Source organism: Erithacus rubecula (assembly GCF_903797595.1).
Source record: "Erithacus rubecula genome assembly, chromosome: 2".
Taxonomy (NCBI): Eukaryota; Metazoa; Chordata; class Aves; order Passeriformes; family Muscicapidae; genus Erithacus; species Erithacus rubecula.
This window is the reverse complement of record NC_136685.1, coordinates 79,745,656-79,761,378: the sequence shown is the minus strand read 5'-3', so window position 1 is coordinate 79,761,378 and position 15,723 is coordinate 79,745,656. Positions and strand designations below refer to the sequence as shown.

The window sequence follows — 15,723 nt, the reverse complement described above, 5'->3', positions numbered from 1 at the left end:
CTCCTGGGAAGCACGCCAGAGCCGGCCTGCAGGGAGCAGCAGGGAGAGCCTGGGGGCTGGCTGGCATACGAACAGCATCATGTTTCGGGAAAGCGCTCCTGGGTGCTCCAGGGGTCCAGCACCCCTCACACTTTCCCAAAGGCTTAAGCTGTCCAGGTTTCGAACAGATATGCCAGGAGTGGCTATGTAACTTGCCCCCCCCCCCCTCCTTTTGCACCATGCATACTCCTGCAGCCACTGGGATCCTCTCCTCCCAGGTCCCAGCCCCCAAGCCACCCCAGAAAGTAAAGATTGCACAAACAATAGCTCCTTTTTTTTCCTTTTTTCTTTTGTACACAAATATATACAGGGTATTATACACATCTCTACACAGACAGTGCCACTCAGAACACAGCTCTCTGTGGGCAGGGCCCCGATAGCTGCAGAGGCAGCCCCAGAGCATGGCCATACCTACAGAGACCATAGCAGCCCAGCCCCCTGCTGGACCAGGAACAAGGGCAGTAGGTGGGTGCGAGAATAGGGAAGCAGGATCAACATCCCCCTTGCCCCACCCTGTGACTGAACCAGGAACTCTCAGCTCACATGCTCATTTCATTCCTGGCCGCTACCTTGGAGGGGACAGGTGACTCTCACCATGCCCCTTCACACCCATATGTGCTCCAGCCCCAGCTAAGCCGTGGAAGCTGGTGCGCCCCACCCTCCTCTTGCACTGAAGACCCACATTTCTGTTCCCTCCACCCTTTTCTCTGGGCCTGGGATTCCTACAGAGGTCTTGTACAGGAAAGGTAGCTATGTCCTCCATGGAGCAGCCCCTCACCTGCTCTCTGTGGGTCTAGCTCCTTTCCTCTAGTGGGAGAGGCACAGGAGAGAAAAGCTGTAAGATGTGACCACCGTTCCTGGCAGCTGAGGTGGGCAGGGCTGACACTTCACTTGTTCTGGTTGATTAAAGTGCTTTGAGCTCTAGGGCCAGCACGGGTGATTGAAAAGGTAAATGACTGTCCCCTTTCACTCAGCCCCTCAGGCCCTGGAGGGCACAGCCCCAGGGAGCTGGTGCAGCACCCACAGATGACAGGCAAAGGGAGGGTGATAGTGTCTGCAATGAGCACCAAACAGGATGGTGGCAGGGTTCAAGGGAAATAAATATAGCTAAATAGCAGAGGGATTTATTATTTTCCTTTACATTTTACACAAGAGGAGGGGGGAAGCAATTGAGGGCAACTGATACTGACCGCAAACAGCCTCACAAAGTGTCTTTAAACAGGGTCAGTCCTCCTTCCATGTGCCAGGGGCTCCAGTCCACCTCTCTCACCCATCCTGTTCCCTGCCTGCCTCTGGGACACAGCTATCAACAGGGAGGGGGCAAGGGCAAGAGGTAGGAGAGGAACAACCCCCCTCTCTCAGGCTGGGTGGTAGCAGGGGAGCCTACACCAGGGTGAAGAAATTCAGCATACCCCATGAGGCTTTTGTGCTCCTGAAGATGGTGGTCTTGGTTGGTTGGAGACAGCTCCTAGGGGCTGCTCTCCCAGGGCTCCCTCCCTCTCTGACCACCTCAGCTGGGAGAAGACCCTGCAGCAGCTCAGGGAAGGAAGCCCAAGGGGCCTCATTGCAACCAGGCAGTGCTGATCTTGCAGGATGCTGAGGGCCTTTAGCCTGAGACCCTTCCTCCCCTCTCCCTAGCACCCAGGAGACCCCCACACAGCCCCCCCAGCCCCAAGCCTGACCCTGCTGTGCAGACACAGGGCAGCAAAAGGGGGACTGCAGTACCACAGGGGGGTCAGGTTGATTTGTTTGAAAGGGGAGTAAAATGTGCAAAGAAAAATGCCACTTCAAATGATGCTGCAAACCCCTGTCCTGGGGAAGAAGGGAACAGGACCTGGGGGAGAGGCTGCCTGCGCCTCCTCCTGCTCATAAGAAATGCCCTCAGCACCCCTCACCCTGCGAGGGCTTGTCTAGCTCATGCCAACCCAATGCCCCTTCCCCAGCGTGATGCCACCCTTGACCATGAAACCAGGCTGTCACCATCACCATCCCTGTGGTGAGGGGGAAGCCTGTCACCACCCCTGGGCCTGGACCAGCTCCTGGGATGCTGCACCAATTGGATGCTGGAAGCAGTTGAGAAAGGGCACACACAGGCACAGGGAGAAGGTGCAACAAAAGCCAACCCCACACTGGGTGGGGTTTCCAATAGATCGACTGAAGTTTTTCATTTATCACCTTTCTGTAAATCTAATAAATTATTAGTGTTTCTCACCAGCAAGACAGGGGATACAGTTGCCTGCTCAGAAGACCCCAAACGTTCCCCTTATGCCCCTTCCCACAAAGCATCCAGCTTTCCTCCTCCCTGCAGGTCCAGGGCAGCACTGTGGGGGTTACAGTCCCCCTCCTCCCCAGCCTCTGGGAGTCTGGGGGCCAGGGATGCGTTGGAGAAGGTAGCTATAAAGAGCATGCCTGCCGAGCAGCCGGGCTGGCGCAGGGGTGGAGGGGCAGGGAGATGGAGAGCTTGCAGCAGGGTCCCTGCCCTCACTGAAGGCAGTGGCCCTGGGCGGCGGGAGGCAAGGGCAGCAGCCAGCACCCTCAGGTGCCTCTTCCCAGGTCTCCGTGCGCACAGCCTGCCCTGCTCCTGGGCCTCCTGCCCCTCCCGCCCTCTGAGGTCCCTACTGGTGGATCTCATTCTCTATCAGGCTGTCCTCACACGACTGGAAATCTGTGTCATTCATGCCGTCTGCGTTGATGAGCTCCTCATCCTGCGATCCCTGCTCCTCCGACTCTGTTGCTTCGCCCTCCGGCGAGGAGTCCTGCAGCACTTGGGCGATGTACTTCTGCCACGACCAGGCATGGGGCAGGAAGGGGCAGGGAGAGAGCAGAAACATAGTGAGTTTAAGGAACTTCTCCAGGAAGCAGAGCACAACACACTAAGCACCATGCATGAGGCTGAGCGTGGGGATATACTGGGAGGCCAAAGAAATGTCCAGACTCCATGGAATATACTAGGAAAGGTTTAAGAGTGGGGCTTGGCCCTGAAACACTGGATGTGTTACAAACCCCAGCATTCTGGGACAAGGCACCTGGGCTGGGAAAGAATGTGGCTTTTCAGGCTCTTTGGAGCCCATGTGACCTGGAAAACTGCACTCCCTTTTTTGCTAGTAGATTTGTCCCTGAAGCCCTGACTGCTTTTTACAGAAATTCTCCTTTTGGCTAAATGTTGCTGCTCTTAGGTGTCTGGAGACTAGGAAGGATCCTGGATTACACGTGCACACCTCAGCCCTGCTCTCCTGAGGAAGCAGGAGGCTCTGCCTTACCCCATCTCTGCAGCCCTGTGTAGATTCCCCACTAGAAAATCCTTGTGGAAGGAAGCAGCTGGAGTGAGCCAGCTGAGCCAAGGTGAAGTTCCAAAAACCAACTCTGGTGGTTTCAGAATGCCGGACCGGGGAGAGAGGATTCCCCAAAGCACTTCCATGGCCTTCAGGGCAATGTCCACGGAGACCCCTTAGTGTGGGCACTAGGACAAGCCTGGTGGGTGACAGCCTCTGCTGGCGTGCAAGCGTGCAAAGATGCAGAATGAGAAGGGAGACTGACCCGGCTGGATTCACCGTCCCAGCCGAAAGAGAGATGGAAAGTAAATGCACAGCATCTGAAGAGCAGCGGGATAGAGGTGTGTGTGTGGGGGTTACACTTCATCACCCAGAGCAGGTGAGGGGAGCAGTGCCCAACAGCTGCCTCCCACCCTCACTGGGAGGATCCAGGTGCTGACTCAGAAAAATGAGAAGTGAGGAGTGAGGTACTCAGACTGGGAGTTACCTCCCCCTTTCCAAACTCAGGTAAGGTGTGCTAGGGCACAGAGGTGGGGATAGTGACTCACAGCTGATTTGGGAGCCGGCAGAGTGGTGGCAGGTCTCCCGTTCTGCCTGTTGTCCATGGCATCCACTTCTGTGTGGTCAATCTGGAGGGAAAAGGAGAAATTGAGACTACCAGGGCAACATACTTGTTGTCCCACTTCAGGAGCAGTATACAGGCAGCACAGACAGCCTCAGGATTATCCCCTCTGTGAAGTCAGCTCTGCCAAAAAGCAGGCCCAGAGCCTGTGCTGTTTTGTGTTTGGGCTGTGCTACCAAGGAGAAGGGTCTCACACCCAACCATTCTGCCTCACCTTGTAGTTGTGAGCGCTGAGGTATTTGAAGTGCCCAAAGCAGACGTGACACAGGCAGATCACAATGGTGATCACGAGGACCACAAAGGTAAACATGGAAGTTGGGGCCAGGAACCCTGAGGCAAAGGAAAACCAAAGTGGCAGTGTCAGAAGGACTGTGATTGTGCTCTGTGGCTGGAGGCTGCCAGGATCAGAGACTGGCCAGGGAACTGGTTCAGTAGGAGGCTAAGGGCTGGCATCCCAGCCCATGCTCACCTGTGCGCACTGTGGAGAAGAAGAGAAGCCAGAAAAGGCAGAGGATGGGGGCTGCTACTACCTGATTCACAGCCCCTGAATGGATCTTCTTGTCCAGCTTGGCAGGCAGGTAAGCATAATACAGGTTGTATCGGTCCACCAGGTGCTTAAGCAGCATGTACATGAGCCCTGGGAGAAGGGGAAAAAAGCCAGAAGAGTAGGGCATCAGCCTCTTTGCTAGACTGAGAGGGAATGTCTCCCCTACATCAGCCTTCTTGCCTCCCCTCCATCTCTGGCACAGGGAGGCAGAGGGGTGTGGCTTACCAAAAGGGACAATGATGGGGCAGGTGATGCTGTATGTCATGACTACAGTGAAGACACACATCATCCAGGCGTAAGCAGCCCCAAACTGGAACTCGTAGGCCTGGTGCTGCAGGAGGGAATGGAGACCCATCAGCAGGAGGACCCTGAGAGCTGAGTGGGCACATGCAGCACCCCCAGCTCTACACACAGCACTGGGCAAGCCCCTCCAAAAGGGGTCCCACTGCAGCACTCCCCTCCCTGGGTGCAGGCCACAACCCAGCCCTCAGCCCCGCTACATACTCGTTTGACGTTCCTCCGCTCGGCCGCCGAGCGGGCCAGGCAGAGGCGGATCATGTACATGAGCAAACCAGGGATGCGCAGCAGGTCCATGGCGTTCCCAATGAAGGCAGAGGCGATCACGTAGTTCACAAAGAAAGCCCCATTGTCTGGCAGGAACACACACCTGGGGAGATGCAGCAAGAGCAGACTGCAAAGGGGGCTCCTTTTTGCAGGGCAGCAGCTGGGAGCCCCCATAACCTTTGGATGACAAGAACCACCTTCCATTGTAAACAAAGCTTTTCTGCTCAATTCCACTTACTCAAATCGCACGGCAGCTTCAGCAAGGAATTTTTTGTCAAACAACCAGCGGAAAAATACATCCAAGCTGTGGGGGAAGAAGGCAAGAAGAAAAGATGAACCATCAGAAGCAGCGACAGACAAATGCACATGGCAAATATCTAGAAGGATCCAAAACTCTGACCATCGACTGTTTTGTTCCCTGTTGGAGTGTGCCACCAGCAATTACGTAAACTGGACATTGGAAAAAAATAAAACAGAACAAAACAATTCAACACTTGAAAAGGGATGTAAAGCTTCCCATTCATGTGTGTTCTTATCCCTTTACCCTGATCCTATCAATATGTTTCCTCTGTTTGAGCACAACATCCATGTAAGGAACAGATGACTGACTCTACAGAAAAAATTGATTAGGCACAAGGTACCCTCCCAATAAGAGATTTAAAAATCCCTTAGATGAAACAAATCCCATTTTCCTCAATTTTGATTTTTTCAATATAAAACTATCCAATCCTCTGGCACTGGTGGGGTACAAAACCCAACAGGAAACAGCAGGGGGATCAACTCCTCAAAAGAAAGTATGGTCTGTTTTCTGGTCAAAATGCAAACCTTCTGAGAGCATTCACCTGCCCAAGATGCAAGTATACATGCAACAAAGCTTTTTTTATCTGTTGCAAACATGTAGTCAACCAGTGGGATGAAGGACTATTCTTCTGCCACTATCAGAGGGTTTGTCTATTCTCAGCTGACTGACATCACCACTGACGGGTTGTATCTCAAATATGGAATTTAGGTGGGGTGTAGACAATAATATCATAGAGTGGCTTGGGTTGGTAGGGATCTTAAAGATCCCTGACCCCACAATGTGTAAAGAATGAACTAGCACAGCCAGAGTTCCCTGTCCCCCACCCACTCCCTGCTTTTTTTCCTCCTCACACCGTTCCCCTACTTGGCCTCTGTTCAGCACTAGAGCACACACCAGTGATGTGTTTCCCACAGGGCAATTCTATAAACTCAGCAGGAAGATTTGAGGCATGCACCCAAACAGATGAGCACTTCTGTACCCACACTATCCCATCCAGCCAAGCAGTGCAACCTATTCAAGTCTGGCTTAAAGGGGGAATTCACTAGTTTTGTGCAAAATTTGGACTGTACACTGAGCACAGAGATGGAGAATGCCTCCTTCACCAGCAGACGTTGAGCAGATTTTTCACACATACTCACCTACCATGCCAACTTTTGATGCATTATTTGTAACACCATGTCAATGTGTCTGCAGATTGAGTCAATGAAGACCTACAGACCCAGTCATGTATGATCTGGCCTGCTCTCCCTCAAATAAAATTAAACACCAGTCTCCCAAGGTGATGGTGGCCAGGGCACCAGTGCAGTGAGAAAAGGATGTTGTAAAAAGAAAGCAATAAGGGGTGCACCTCAACCCTCCCTGTGATCCACATGTCTGCACTTGCCTTCCCTTCCCACAACCCCTACCTGCTCAGGCCCAGCGATGGCAGCAGCAAGACCATGAAGATGAGGAAGGTGTAACACTTGTGCATGGTTGTCCTATTCTCTCCAGACCTGAGGACAGAGAGGCTGTTAACCTTTCACCCCACCAGCCACACAAGCTGTGCTCCCAATGGCTTCCCATCAGTAAGCACTTCCCAATGTCTAATCTAAATCCCACTCTGTCTGTTGCCAGTACATTAATACATCCCGTTTCCCTCTGGCACATTTGAAATCTGTTATCAAGTCTCTGTTTCTTTCCCCTTATCTTAGAGACTCTGCAATCATCTTCTCTGACCTGCAATCCCAAGAGCTGGTGACACCCTCCTCACCAGTCTCTCCAACACAGACCAGAAAACAAGTTTACACTGCGTGTCCTGTGGGGAATGTGCCTCACAAGCAGCATGCTTCTAGAGCTCTGCACTTCAAGTATCTTCCCTGTGGCCAGAAGCCAGAGCAGCTACAATGATTTTCCCTTGGAACTGCTACATCTTACACATGGTACAGGCACACCACCCTTGCCTGCTCACCTGAGCTGAGAGTTCCCTCTCTATTAGCATTTCTCATAGTGACCAGCCCAAACTCCTCCCAGCTTTCCTCTTCTTGTAGACCTGTCAAGCTCTGCTCAGACAACCCAGCTGCACAACACAGCTACAGACCGGCAGAACATCTGTCCACAGCAGTCCCCAGGTGCCCAAGAGATGCAATATAGCACCATGCTTGGAGTGGAAGACAGAGGTTCAAGCAGAAAGATCCAGCCTGTAGTTTATGTCAGTGAGAAGTGTCTAGTGGCCATCAGCTCACTGAGAAGGTAAGAACAGGTGCTGGCTGTCCTTACCTGGTCCAGTGTGCTTCAAAGAAGGCAGAGTAGTACACAATGGTGGGCAGAAGAGCAGAGAAGCACCACAGCAGCAGTGTGGGGAAGAACTGGGTGATGATTGGGTTCTGCAAGAAGCCAGAGAAGAAATTGCATATTACATGGTGCTCCAGGTCTTATGCCAGCCACAGGTACAGTTGCCTTTGCTGATGCCAAGGCCCCAGCACTGCGACTGCCGTTGCACCCAGTCCAGGCTCAGCACCTCCCTCATGGTCAGGCTGACAGGACCTGGGGAACAATAACAACCTCTCTCCCTAGCCCCAGCCTTGCAGAGGATGTTGTGCCTCGGGGTGGTTCCTGTGTTACCCACCCTGCACCTGTCTCCAAAGTCCTTACATTGAGGTACTCCACAGGCTTGGTGACATTGAACTTGTCCATAGTGGTGATGATGATAGCAGGAGTGGTGAGAAAGAAGAGAAGGATGAAGAGGACCACATTAATAACAAAGCAGCGGATCCACCATATAAAGCCGCGGATGGAGAGGTGCTCCCTGGGATGGAGAAAGAAGGCATCAGGATGGCTGTACAGGATAGAATACCAGGTGTGGTGCCTTGCATGCACACCACAGCCCAGCCTAGTGAACAGCACTTGGGGTGCCAGCCCAAGGCTTTCCCCCTCCCAGCCAGATCAGATCTCTAGCTCAGCCAGGCTGGGCTTCAGCAAGAACAACTCACTCAGTTACCGGAGGAGCAGATGAAGATGGAGAAAGGGAGGGTGCACCCCTTTCCCACTGGAAGGGCCACTGAACCCTACAGAGCTGCTCACCAGTAGATGTTCTGTGGATCAGGAGCATAACTGACAGTCCAGTTGGAGACATGGAGGGACTCGCTGCAGGAAGAGGCTCTGGGCTCCCCACGACATGCACATCCCTGGCACTTACAAGCATTGAAATCTTTGAGGATTCTGGACAAGAGAGAGAGGGATATGCTGACACAAAAGGCGGGCAAGGCACAAGCTGAGGGGATGCCTTAGCACTGCTGTTTTTCTGATTTAAGGCAAAGGCTGGGACAAGTCACCTTCTTGGGGAGGGCAGGACCATCTGCACTCACATGGCTGTGATAGTCTCATTGTGGAAGGTGACAAAGGCCATCCCCAGAGGCTTTTCATTAACCTTCTCCTTCTCCCGCTTGTAGTCGTCTTTGAGCTTCTCCTCCAGCTTGGTATAATACTCGATGGCCTCCACCTAAGCAGGACAGAGGTCAGAGGAGAGATGATCTGGGAACAGGACACCCAACTGCTGCCCAACATCTCCAGCTCTCCCCTACCTCCTCACAGCCCCTGATGACACAGCAGCACAGGTGGCCACAGGGCTTGGGGTTGATCATGGATGGGGTGTTGTCCTTGCTCTGCAGGTTGGTGAAGTAGATTCGTCCACGCTCAGCTTTCTTCCTGAAACACAAGAGCAGAAGAGAAGGAAGAAAGGAAAGAAAGAGGATGACTCATAAAAGCTCTGTGGCACCAGACTTGAGGGGGTATCAGCTGCACCAGCCCACTCTGCCTTTTCTCCCAAAATAGAGGTTACCTCTCTGCATCGAGGAACATCAGCCGAGCAACATCATAGCAGGGACGGGCCTCCAGGACAGTGCAATTAGCATAGGCCTCCCTGTGGATGAGAAGCATCAGTTCATCACAACTGGCACCAAAGGTACCCCTCAAGTAAACCCCAAGTGTTCAGGACTTCTTTCTGGTCCTGAGAAGAGTGTCCTGGGCTGAATACAGTGATACGTACCAAGAGTTTGCAGGGGAGCCTGCAGGCTCTGTCCCTTACAGCAGACACAAAATACAGGGCAAATGCTATATCCATTAGGCTTTGGCACAAGGAGCCCTTCTGGGCTTTTGCCCTATAGCAGCTTAGGGCATCTCTGACCCCACACTTCCCACTCTGCCTTCACAGACGTACAGTCAGAAACAGGCAGAAGGGTTTCCAAAGTGTATAAAGCATTTCTTTTCTACCCATGGTGCTTCTAAACATGGTCCTTCTACAAAGGACTGTAATCAGGGCATCAGCACAACATCCCACAGTCACCGCTTGAGCAGCTCCTGCCTGTATCTCATCTGTGAACTTAACTACAACTCAAGACATGCCCTGTCCATTGCTTACCACACTGACCCCAGATGTCTCTGCAAGAGATAACTGAGCCTATCTCAAGGCACAAAACAAAGGATTTTGCCTAGCTCTCTGCTCTCAATGTATTATTGCCATTCCAGCTAGCACTAGTACAACCCTAATAAAAACATCCCTGTTACAGAGCAGTCTTTAGGGACCCAGTGAGACTTACTCAAAATGCTTCTTGATCTTCTCTGGCTCAGCATATTTTGAGATCCCATTGATGAATAGAGTTCGCTTCACCTGAAAAGAAGAGAGAAGGAGAGGATAGGTAGGTGTGGATGGTGCAAAAAAGCAGATTGCAGCAAACCCTCCTCCCAAGACCTGCATCAGTGGTGAAAAAGAGCAGCACCATCAATTCTAGCTACCAGGGCCTACCCCTCTACTGTGCTGCTGCTAGTTGCTGTCATCCTGCACCTGGGTGTGCTGCAGATTGACAGGCAGGGACTTACACTGTAGGTGCCTGAAGAGAGAAACTGCTATCTTTCAGAAATGAAGTAGGCAAAAGCAGCTGGAACAACCCCTAAGGAAGAATGGGAGGAAGAATCCTTCCACGAGTTTACCCAGTACAGGTCTCTCCTGTTTCCCCACAGGCAGTCGAGGCTGCTGCTCTGGAGGTGATTTGCTTTTGGCCAGGCAGAATAAAAACATGACAGCACTAAATTGCTGTGGAAATTGAGGTGCTCAGCATTCTCTCCAAGGCTACCTGACATGACCACAGGGCATAGGCAAATATGCCTGTGGGAGTGGCCAGATCCTGCTCACCAAGTCATCCTCTTTGTAGCGCATCTTGGAAGTGTGCCGGCGCATGCTGTACACGGTCAGCAGCAGGTACAGGAAAGCAAAGGTGGTGTGCAGCCACAGCAGGTTATTCCTGTCACAAGGGAGACCACAAAGGTTAATGCAAGCTTGCCACTACAAGTCTGTGTATGGCTGGTCAGGTCCTGAAGGCACTGGGTCATGAGTGTATTCAGCATAGCACAGTAAAGCTCTACAACCAAATTCCAGGAGCTCAGCCTGGAAATTGAAGCAGGGACAGTAGCCTCACAGCAAGGGCAGAAATACAGCCTTAAAGGAGATAAGGCTCTGCAGCAAGTGAATATTTACAAAACACCCCTCAAGGGCCTCAGTTACACATCCCACCCCTGCCCACACATACCCAGACTTCAGGTTAGCGATAGTTGTCCTCCCAAAGCTGTAGGCATTGTTTTCTAGAGAAAGAGGCAGAAACAAACATGTTCAGTTATTCTGAGTGGGACAGAGCACCACTAGAGTGAGCTACAGCAAGAGTATCACCTGTAGAATACCTAAAAAGCCAAGTTACACAGGATGACCCTGTGGATGCACTACAGTCAAAGTGAGACAGCAGTTAGAGTTGTCTGTGCCAGTCCTGTCCCGCCCTCCACTGCTACCCAGTGGTGTGGAACATGGTGTTGAAAACAGATGCCCCAGCCCAGCCAAAGGATCCTTGTTCTCACCTAGCAGGTCCCCTGAGAAGTTGACAGGTAGCACGATGCCCACGGAAAGCACACCCACGACCACCAGCAGCCCAATGATGTGCCTCTGGAAGGACAGGTAGTGCACTGCATCAACCCCGCATTTGTCCCGGATCTCATCATCCCTGCCAGGGAGAGAAAAGCTGTCAGGCAAGTGCTGGGGAAAAGTACAGGGTAGCAGCTGCTCTCCTGATCTGAGTACACACATCAACCCTTGTTCTGCCCTACAGAGCTGTAGCCAAACTCTGAGTTTGGGAGCCCAGCACTCAGCCTTGAAGCAGCCTGGGCAGAAACCTGCCTGTGCAATAATCACCCAGTCCTGCTCCCCACAGCCCTGCTCTCTGCCCCGAGGCAACTGAACACATTTTATACCCTTCAGGTGGGCCTTGCCTTCCCTACTAAGATATAGATGCTGATGCTATCCCACAGCATTGTGAATAGAAGTGCCTGGGACACTACTCCTGTGCATCATCAGGTTGATGGTATCTCTCTGCATGTCCCAGTGCTCTCCTCATAGACAGCAGCTCCCCTAGCAAGTGCCAGGGAGATAAGTATCCTTGCAGAGCAATGGACAGTGTTTCTGAGATAGGACTGAGGTAGGGCAGCCATGGACCTGGGTTCTCTCTTCTGTCACAGACTCACTTTGTGACCTTACTTTGGCTTTTGGACTCCTCACGTAGTCTTGTCTTTGCTTGTCCTCTCCAGAGGACAAACTTCACTTGTGCTCTTTAGAGAGGAGGCTGCAGCAAGGGCAGTGACTTCATGAAGCTGTGCTGCACTGGGTGTCCCAACAACCCTGCACTGCCACTCCTTCCCCATGTGAGTTCCCCATACAGGTCCTGGGGCACTTACTTTATCCTGAAGATGGCCGTCAGCCAGGAGCAGAAACCCTGTGCAAAAAGAAAATAGGATTGTTTCATAACACATTGTGTTCCTTCATCCCAGCTCCCTCCTTCAAAGGACCCAGTGACCAGACTGGCCTTGCACGTCCACATACTTGGCTTGGGAGGGGGCAGACCACAAGCATCCAGATATACAGAGCCACAGATGGGCCAAGGTGAAGGTGGCGGCAGTGCTACTCCATGGAGCACAACACAAGTTGGACTCTGCTGTGTGGATCTCCCCTGCCAACTGGCAGCTCAACCTCCAGGCAACCCATGGGCTCCTGACTAATATGGAAGATTTTCAAAACTATGTCAGACCCAGAAAAGTCCACATACAGGTACTTCAACCATCGTGGACAAGAGAAGCTCTGTAAGGACTGGGAAGGTAGGCTGGGCCAAAGCAATGCTCCTCAAAGGACATCTGGGGGAGCTTCACCCCCCATCCATCACACCCATTATCCTCCCCTTCAACAAGGAAAAAGCCAGCAGAAGTAGACTGCAATGTGAGGAAGAGTTGGCAAGCAAGCACTGTTTGTAATGCTGAGATTATAGGCTGGACAGATGTCTGTTAAGCCACAGGGATGAGCCTATTTATTTAAGCACATGTCTAAGAGCTGCATAGTGCCTTGAGCTCCACACTCACACACTACAAGATGTGGGACTTAAGGCCCAGGAACAGGCACAAGTATCTCTTCTGAAGAGCCCTGGGCTCAGCCAAGCTGTGGGCTCCTGGCCCCGCCAAGTGTCTGACTCTTGTGGCTACTCACATTGTCCCTCTGGTCGAAGTCCACAGAGCTGGAGACGGAGGTGAGGCGCTCGTAGCGGTCATGGTTGTCAGAATGCAGGGCGGAGGCTACGCTAAAATGACAAGTGGGAGGTGAGGGAGAAAGTTAGAAGATGCGAAGAGGCAGCCTGGCCAGGAACCAAGAGCACCCAGGAGACGAGAGGTTAATTCAGGTCAGTTTGCACCCAGGGAGATGGAGAGAGGTAAGATCAGAGATAGCAGTAAAGAGAGAACCCTCCTCAGATGGCATGCTGAGCCTGGCAAAGCCCATGGATGTTACTTGTTTGGCACCTTCTGAAAGGCACTGTTGTGGCAGTCCCTGCAAGCAGAGGCTGCCACAGAGGAGAGATAAGGTCTGTTTAGCACAGGGTTTAGACAGCGGAAAGGAAGCGAGAACTGGAGGCTGCCACAGCCCCTCTGGCTCTGGCATAGCTGGAGAGGCACTGGGAGCAATTCCTGTCCTGGAGGACCTCAGACATCTTCAGGAAGAGGAAGGAAGGAGTCTGGTGGGCTGCATCCTGCTACACCAGTCCTCCCCACCCCTAGTGCTTCAATGCAGGAGGAAGAATGCAGCTGCCTGGAGCCAGGCTCAGTGCAACCTGCCTCCCAGCCTCAGCTGAGCCTCCAACCTGGAAATCCCTTGAGGAGGAGCAGGGCAGACAGCTAGAACTGAATGTCTCCATGCTAAAGGACAGGAAAGCAAAAGGGGTGAATATCACAAAACCACTTCACTCCAGCCAGAGGCAGGGACCTAGATGAAGAACCTACAGCAGAAGCATCCAAGGCTGACAACAGCACCCACTACAGAAGCAGAGGGCAGCTGGAAAAGGAGGCAAGAAAGTGGTCCAGACACCTAAATTAAATAGCACTTGCAAGGTGACAACAGCAGGCTGGATCTCAGAGATGTAAGAAGAAAGATGACTGATCTCAAGGCTAGAAACAAAGGAAAAAAATGAAAATATGGTCCCACTTTAGTCAGTACAGGCTCAAGGAGGGTAAGATGGGCAAGAATACAAACAGCTGCTGAGAGAAGTGCTAGAGAGGAAGTGGATAACACTATGGGAAGGAGAACAAGCAGAGATGCTCATGAACATTCTGAAGGAAAGTGAATGAGACACATGTCCTCTCTCAAAGCAGAGTAGCACCTGCTGAGTTCCCCAGTTCCTAGCTGGAAGTAGCAGAAACAGGGTAAAGGAGATTAGCTGTAGGTCAGGGGACTACAGCAGTGCCAATCAGACAGTGGTGTGCCTTGCAATTGCCCAGCGCCCTGCTCTGCTGGAGGGAGAGACAGCTTCAATCCAGCTCTCACACCTTCAGTCTTTATAATCACAGAGGCCTTGCAGCTGGGCACAGGCAGCAAGAGTGAATTTCTGCTGAAGAGAAACTTCTGCCCTGAGAAAAGCCCAGCATGATGACACCATGAGTTTTTGGATAACCAGGATAACTCAGCTCTGTGCAGGGGGATGCAGTGACAATAATCAGGATGACATGAAGTGTTTAGAAGACAGAAGATGCAAAACCTTTCCAAAGATAGAAAGCTGAATAGGGAGGTCCAACAGCACCTGCACTTGGATGGAGATTTTTTAATGCAAAGCACTATGGAAAAGATGAAAGCAGTGTAAGTGGGTGAAAGCAAGACTGCCCTAAATCACAAGATTAAGGTGGGATCTTGCATGATGCAGGTTTGGTGCAGGCCTTGCCAGGGAAGGAGAAGGCCAGGGTCTGAGGCACAATTAGCCTCAGGCCAAAGGAATCACAGGCTCCAAGTGGGCAGACCAGGCATACCATGGGAAGGGCTTGCTGGGGTGCAAAGCTGGAGGTGGCTGCACAGGTGGCAAAGCCCCACAGGGCTCTGTGATCACTTCCCTCATACACAGAGGTGCAAGTGCCATCACCTCCCAGTGCAGACTGAGCTGCCACTTGAGATTGTTGAAGGCTACTGCAAGCTCTGACAAGTCACAGGACAAGGGCACTTGCTGGTTGTCAGGGAAAGGGAACACAGCAGAGGAGGATGCCCTCTCCTGCAAAGACCCATGTTGTACATTCAGGGACTAGGAGCACCAGGTGACATATACATGTTCCTAACCCATCAGCTGTTACTGCACTCCCCAGCAGAGAACAGCTGGGATGGGAATGTGCCATTAGCCTTGAAGGAGCACAGACAGAATGAGACTTCCTCACTGAGTTCTGCAGGTTTTTGGAGGCTTCTGGCTGCTAACTGTCCCAGCATATGCAGTAGCTTTAGAGGTGGTGTGTGTGGAGCAGATGGCTCCAACAAGCTCAAATGAAATACAGGAGCAGGAAGAAGTGGCCCCTTGGAGAGAGACAAGAACTTGTAAGGATAAATGAAGCGGCCCCCTGAAAAATCCTCAAGCATAATGGCTCTACTACCTCAGCCTTACTCCCTCTCCAAGATGTTAGCAGTGAAAAGTTGCCACACACCTGAAGCAGGGCCAACCACTAGTGAAGCAGTCAAGCATGAGCGAGGGGTCCCCTCTGTGCCATGTACCACAGCAACCACCAGTTCTAACAACTCTGACTGCTCTGCTCCCGAGGGCAAGGATCAGCTGTGAAAACAGCCATGTTCTTGTACCTCCTTCAAGGCAGTAGCAGGGCCCTGCTTTGCCAGTGGGAAAAGGAGGCTGCAGCTTGCTGCCCTGGTCTCAGACAAATCAGTGTGGCTGGAGTGACCATGGCAGGCTGTGCACTGCCAGCTGTGATCGTTCCCTCTGCAGCATATACCCAGCAAGGCACACGCAGTGGTCTTTTCTCAGGCATAAAAGCAGCAAGAAAGAGGTAAGAACACAGAGGA

General features: G+C 52.1%; 1 protein-coding gene across 8 annotated transcripts in view; it reads right to left on the bottom strand.

Moving 5' to 3' along the window:
• Positions 1-307: 307 nt before the first annotated feature.
• Positions 308-15,723, bottom strand: part of TMEM63B (transmembrane protein 63B) — a 47,247-nt gene continuing 31,831 nt past the window's right edge. For 5 of the 8 annotated variants that reach the window (XM_079298495.1, XM_079298499.1, XM_079298500.1 and 2 more), the window contains 20 exons: positions 12,895-12,985; positions 12,096-12,133; positions 11,226-11,368; positions 10,907-10,958; positions 10,513-10,621; positions 9,920-9,990; positions 9,163-9,243; positions 8,906-9,029; positions 8,690-8,823; positions 8,406-8,543; positions 7,977-8,130; positions 7,602-7,708; positions 6,752-6,838; positions 5,283-5,348; positions 4,985-5,147; positions 4,706-4,811; positions 4,403-4,570; positions 4,148-4,263; positions 3,860-3,940; positions 308-2,819 (listed from right to left, as the gene is read on the bottom strand). In XM_079298495.1, coding sequence (XP_079154621.1) covers positions 2,655-2,819; positions 3,860-3,940; positions 4,148-4,263; positions 4,403-4,570; positions 4,706-4,811; positions 4,985-5,147; positions 5,283-5,348; positions 6,752-6,838; positions 7,602-7,708; positions 7,977-8,130; positions 8,406-8,543; positions 8,690-8,823; positions 8,906-9,029; positions 9,163-9,243; positions 9,920-9,990; positions 10,513-10,621; positions 10,907-10,958; positions 11,226-11,368; positions 12,096-12,133; positions 12,895-12,985 — 2,194 coding nt within the window. In that variant the 3' untranslated portion in view covers positions 308-2,654. Of the gene's footprint in view, positions 2,820-3,662; positions 3,747-3,859; positions 3,941-4,147; positions 4,264-4,402; positions 4,571-4,705; positions 4,812-4,984; positions 5,148-5,282; positions 5,349-6,751; positions 6,839-7,601; positions 7,709-7,976; positions 8,131-8,405; positions 8,544-8,689; positions 8,824-8,905; positions 9,030-9,162; positions 9,244-9,919; positions 9,991-10,512; positions 10,622-10,906; positions 10,959-11,225; positions 11,369-12,095; positions 12,134-12,894; positions 12,986-15,723 lie in introns of those variants that run through there. The other 3 variants (XM_079298498.1, XM_079298501.1, XM_079298502.1) reach the window with 2 other exon arrangements.